The sequence below is a fragment of the Clarias gariepinus genome, chromosome 4, assembly GCF_024256425.1.
Source record: "Clarias gariepinus isolate MV-2021 ecotype Netherlands chromosome 4, CGAR_prim_01v2, whole genome shotgun sequence".
Taxonomy (NCBI): Eukaryota; Metazoa; Chordata; class Actinopteri; order Siluriformes; family Clariidae; genus Clarias; species Clarias gariepinus.
The window spans coordinates 40,265,177-40,271,176 of record NC_071103.1 but is presented as its reverse complement, the minus strand read 5'-3'; the positions used below and the strand labels follow the sequence as shown (position 1 = coordinate 40,271,176).

General features: G+C 39.4%; 1 protein-coding gene across 4 annotated transcripts in view; it reads right to left on the bottom strand.

The window, feature by feature from the left end:
• Positions 1-571: 571 nt before the first annotated feature.
• ift140 (intraflagellar transport 140 homolog (Chlamydomonas)) overlaps positions 572-6,000 on the bottom strand; it is a 133,529-nt gene continuing 128,100 nt past the window's right edge. For all 4 annotated transcript variants that reach the window (XM_053495082.1, XM_053495080.1, XM_053495079.1 and 1 more), the window contains 4 exons: positions 3,028-3,240; positions 2,681-2,847; positions 2,430-2,571; positions 572-970 (listed from right to left, as the gene is read on the bottom strand). In XM_053495082.1, coding sequence (XP_053351057.1) covers positions 746-970; positions 2,430-2,571; positions 2,681-2,847; positions 3,028-3,240 — 747 coding nt within the window. In that variant the 3' untranslated portion in view covers positions 572-745. The remainder of the gene's footprint in view (positions 971-2,429; positions 2,572-2,680; positions 2,848-3,027; positions 3,241-6,000) is intronic.

Genomic DNA, 6,000 nt, shown 5'->3' with positions numbered 1-6,000 from the left:
CTCATATTATCTCACATGCTTGGTGTGGAGTCGCTAGGCACTTTTAGTGGTGTTCCAGGTTATTGCCATAGTGCATCTGGGTTGTTTTTATATAATAAATAAATAATAATAATAATTTAATAATAAATAATAGTTGCTAGTATGTTGATAGACTAGCGTGATTTAGGTGTTGGTTAGGGTGTTTGGGGAACTGCTACTGTAGGTGGTTCACTAAGTTATACCAGTTGGTTGCTAGAATGTAGTAGGGGAGTTTCTATAAAATCACAGCTGTTTTGGTATGTTCAGTGTTTGTTTTGTATCACAAGTGGTTATAAGGGTGTTTATAGGGGGTTGTTATAATGGAGCTAGGTGTTTGCTGTGGAATCTATGTTGGGTGCAAATATATTCCAGGTGATTATGAGGTTGTACCGACTGGACATTTGTGACTAAACAACAAACCCTTGTACGCAGCAGTAGGACAAGCTGCCTTCCTGGCTTAGGAACTTTATCCTGAAAAGTTTTCTCTCTTAAAGTGCTAAACTGAAATTGGGTAAAACGTTAATAGGAATACATTTAGATCAGAAGCTGAAAAACTTTTATTAAAATAGAGAAACATTCTATACAGGGAATAATACAAAACATTACAGAGAGTGTGTCGTATAAATAGTCTGTAAAATATATAAAATAGACATAAGAAAGTAAAATAACTGACAAACATAAGCCATTGTGTTTAAGGCTGAGGATTCTTCATTCTTTGATGAAGTTCTTAGTAATTGAGGTTCTCGTCCTCCTCTACTTCATCCTCATCCTCTCCATCACTCTGTGTGTGTGTGTTTTCTGCCTCTTGGTGTGTGTTGGTGTGTTTGGTGTCTCCATGGTTGAGTCTCACTCCGATGGCGTTCTGCAGAGTGTCCAGACTACGAGCACTGACGTACATGCTCACGTTTACCGAGGGATGTAAACGTCTCAGCTCCTCCAGCTTTGTCCATGCCTGTAACCACAATACAACACACGTTACCTTTGACCGCATGGCACATTTTAACCTTCATCCCTAACAAAGAACTTTGCCAATACTGCATGATTTAAAAGTAATATATTGTCTTGCAGTCACAAAAAAAAAAAAATAACACCCTTATTTAATTCTAGGTTTTTATTACCAACGCCTAAACAACAACGGTGTGGTCAATACCACCTTCTATAAACAAGCAAATAATCTCTCATCAAATTCTCTCAAAATATGTAGTTATTTGTTTCTTTAAAAAAAGTGTAATAAGTTGGCAAAAAATAAGTACACCCTCCTTAATTTTATACTATCCAGAAGTTATGTTACTCATCATATAGAGAGTATCAGCTGCTACTGAGGATGGTGCCATACAGTACGGTGTGCTTATCGATTTAAGTGTTAACTTAATAACCGTGAAGATGGCTTGGATTCCATTGATATGAACAGTTAAACCCTGATTGCTTATGACTGCGAACGCTCAGCTAGTTTAAGAACTGAAACTGCAATGAATAGTTTTGAATCCAAGTCAGTAAACAGTTAGTAACCTCAACAAAGTGGACTTTATATCAACTAAACACATTTCATTTATACGGCTGCACATTCAGTCTAAGAGCACACATTTATAGAAGGGATTTACTATCCAGCCTCTTTAACAGCTGCCAGATTTTCTCGGGAGTGGCAATCCCAGCAACATCAGTCCATGTTCAAGATTATTGTTTACAAAAAAATGTAAAAAGCCCTCTGTTAGCACATTAAACATCCCTGATGGTCTCTCTGAAAAATGTGTTGAGGATGTTAGGAGGAAATCCTAAGTAGAGAATAGTTGTTCTGTGCTCTCCTGAACTTAATAACCATCTCCTAATTTTTGTCCATAGTCAGAGACAGGGTGTTGTCTCTGCACCAGTCTCTGGTCTCTCTGTATAACTAAAATCGATAAATGAATTAGTTGCTAACAATTTTTATTAATTTGTGATGTCATCATGTTTTTTTGCACTCTGGACTGACCAATAGAGCAATGGCAAAACCTTCATGACCGAAACCCTCATAACTCAGCCGTTAGCATCAGGAAAAAATAAACGAGTAAAAGACTTTGTGGGGACGTGGTAAACCCCTCTCTATGAAGGGAGTAAAGTAAGTGGCAATGGACAGAAGAATATGGCTAATTAGCCTAATTCAGTCTGATTGTAGGAATTTTTAAAATATTAAGCCATAAAATTTCACCTTAGTAAGGTGCAGATATATTTTACTTGGTATTTATTTATTATAAACAATAGTTTAAAGTAAAATTGCTTTCAAAGCTCAGTCATATGTAAATAAAATATTTGTCAAATGAACCTAATATATATATATTTTTTTATTAAATACTAAATTGAATAAGTATTTATTAGAGACAGTAATGAGTATGTGGTTTGTTTGTGTAAACAGCACAGTGGTGGTGATGTCTGACCTTCTGATAGCTGGCGTGTTGACAGTGATGCTCGATAATGAAGCCGAAGACGTCTCCTACTCTCACTGCAGGGTCTAGGTCGCTCTCCTCTAACAAACACTTACACTCTGATAGGGCTGCTGCAGGGTCCTGCTCATACAGCCTGTACACACACACACACACACACTTTGTGTGTATCATACAAATCTGTATGGGATTAACTATGTGTGTGTGTGTGTGTGTGTGTGTGTGTGTGTGTGTGTGTGTGTTACCTGCGTGCCTGTATGAATCTCTTGATGAGCGTGAGATGGTGTGTAAGTTGTGAGACTCGCTCATCTGTCTCGTCTCCATGGCGACTTTTGGCTTTTGACAGACACTTATAGGCTTCAGTGAGAGCTCCATACGCCTTCTCATAGTCCTGATAGTCATCAATCTCCACCTGCACACACACACACACACACACACACACACACACACACACACACAATATGCATAATGGACTGCAGCTCTCAGTAAACATGCCTGGACTAGGCCTGGTGTGCAGTTTGGACCCTGTCCATATTAGAGAGTGTAAACAGTAAATAGGGTGTGGTGTGTGGGACACTTTCACACACTGTACCTGTGCACAGGCCTGGTAGAAGCCAGCGAGCAGCTCCAGCGCACGTCCTTTGGTGTAGAAGCTGATGATGTTCTTCATGATTTCCGGGTCTTTCCTCCAGTCCAGAGACTGCAGGTAATTCCCCGCCATCACGTAGATCTCCTTCTGCCGAGACACGCCAGCAAAGAACACAATCTTCTCCGTGTCACCCGACTTCAACAGCGCTCGCATCGCCTATAGAGAATACACACACATGCACAAAAAATATATATAAGTGGGATTAAAAGAAACATCATAACACAAAATATACATCAATACACAAAATATCATCTCACAGATCTCCACATCAGACCATCTATTACTGCACCTAATCTTGGGGTAGTCCTGAGCCTAAAATAACCCTTCTTGCCTCATGATGCTAAAGTGACTCAGTTATGCAGGTTTCATTAATATAACCGGTCCATTTCTATTCACAGAGGTCTCTTGTATTCAATTCAATTCATCTGGGTGAAACAGAGAGCCGGAATTGATCTGCACTCATACTGTGTGTTAGGTGACAGGCAGTTCAGTTATAACAGTTGATGTTAATTGATGTTAATATGGAGTCCAGGTAGTTATTGGAGGCTCAGGTAGACTTGTAGGAAATTCCAGTGCTGATTTATCGGGCAACTACTATTCTTGTTCTGTCCCTTTCCTTTTTGTCTTCTGGCAGATCATCCTGTGCAGACCTCAGACCCTGCAACTGATCCAGAATGCAACTGCATGATTTGGTTCCAACTTCGCCATGTTCTCTATTCAACCCACCATCTCTCGGGGTACAAGAAAGATACATGTCAAGGTTTTTCTCTGTCCTGGACCCAGGTGGTGATTAAACTTCCCCTCACCTCCAAATAGGGTTTTTAGAGAAATAGTTTTCATGTTGACTTAGTGGTTAGCCCTGTCGCCTTGCACCTCCAGGTCCTGGGTTCGATTCCCATGTCAGGACTGTGTGCGTGGAGTTTGCATCTTCTCTGTGCCTGGTGGGTTTCCACAGGGTTCTCCAGTTTTCTCCAACTGTCCAAAGACATGCAGATTAGACTAACTGACGTTTCCAAATTGCCTGCAGATGTTCATCTGGAGAAGAAAATGGCAAACAACGCAGTATCCTTGCCAAGGAAACCCCATGGACCCCATGCATCTAGAAAGGCCTGGCCTTGTTAATGACTAAACAAACAAACTCTTACTCAGTTTTTTTTTGTTGTTGTTGTTGTTGTTTTATCCTCTGCTGCGGCACACATGGGGTCCGTTCTTCGTACGTCGCTAACTCAGTTAGCTGGATTTGATTGTTGTGGATTTGTCCTGATCTTGGATTGTTTCGTTCTTCGATGCGCTTCTCGCATTTGTTGTCATAGCAACATATCCGTAAGCTTGAACCTGCTCGGGAGCAGGTTTATTTCATGTAAACAGGATTTAGCCTGCGCTCCTGGTGGGGTATGATTGGTTGAAATGGCGAGGTCACATCTGATTGGTTAAAGAGCACGACTGACTCACGTGGAAAAAGAAAAGTATATGCCCCCTGCCATGGACTCTCAATCACACACACACACATAATCGCTATCAAATATTATATATGAACATGAATTCATAGGTTTATTGTTATCAAATATGATATTACTATTATAATAAACCCTAGGCACGAGACAGATGTCAAGACTATTAATACAAATTCTTGTATAATGTTTATTTTGTAACATTTATTTTTCAGGGGCTTGTCATAAAAATATGCGAATAAATATTTATATATATCAAAAATAAATATTTTATAATGATAAATTGGACGAAACTAATTTTATTATAAAATAAACAATATAAAAGTATACATAATAATTCTATTTTTTCATATACAACATATTTATTTTCATACTGCTTATTTTATTTTATTGTCTCATGTAATTTGTAATTTGTAAAGCATTAACCTATGAATTTATGTTCTAATATAATATTTGATAGCGATTATGTAGGGGGGGCAATCCATGGCAGGGGGGCATTTCAGCGCATAACACGTGTTATAAAAAAAGTTGAGCCGCTCTTTTTCCATTTCTCAGCCAATCAGAGGGCTTGTGATCAGTGTTTCTACTGTCGATGCATATCGCCTTTTAAACCAACGCACGAGCGCGCAATAATCCTAGACAACTCAATCCAGCCATACTAATCATCAACAACAGGTGAGCTCGAAGAACCGAATTAGCCGGATCGTAATTAGCACGATGATCTCATCTTAGATGTGTCAGTTCATCTCGGATGTGTCAAGCGACGTACGAAGAACGGACCCCTGGTGTGTAAGCGTTGCTTAAAGTGGCAGCACTTAGCTTCGGTCACACAGCAGTTCTTGGTGGATACAGTGGATTAATGTCTATAACCCTTGAGATGGTTGTCCTTCTGGAAAGTTCTCCTCTCTCCACAGAGGACCTCTGGAGCTTCTTCTTCTTATTGGGACCTTCAAAGCAGCAGAATTTTTTCTGTAACCTTCCCCAGATTTGTGCCTGGAGACAATCCTGTCTCGGAGGTCTACAGACAATTCCTTTGACTTCATGCTGGGTTTGTGCTCTGACATGAACTGTCAACTGTGGGACCTTATATAGACAGGTGTGTGTCTTTCCAAATCATGTCCAATCAACTGAATTGACCACAGGTGGACTCCAATGAAGCTGCAGAAACATCTCAAGGATGATCAGGGGAAAAAGGATACGTCTGAGCTTAATTTTGAGCTTCATGGCAAAGGGTGTGAATACTTATGACCATGTGCTTTCTCTTTTTTTATTTTTAATTAAAAAAAAATCTCAAGTAAACTTTTTTTCATCATGAATGAAGAAAAAAAAAGAATTTAATCCATTTTAGAATAAGCTGTGACATAACAAAATAACAAAAAACTTTCCGGATGCACTGTATGTGTGTGTTTGATAGTAACAAGGCACTTCTGTAAGTTGCTCTGAATAAGCATGTCTGGTAAAGGCA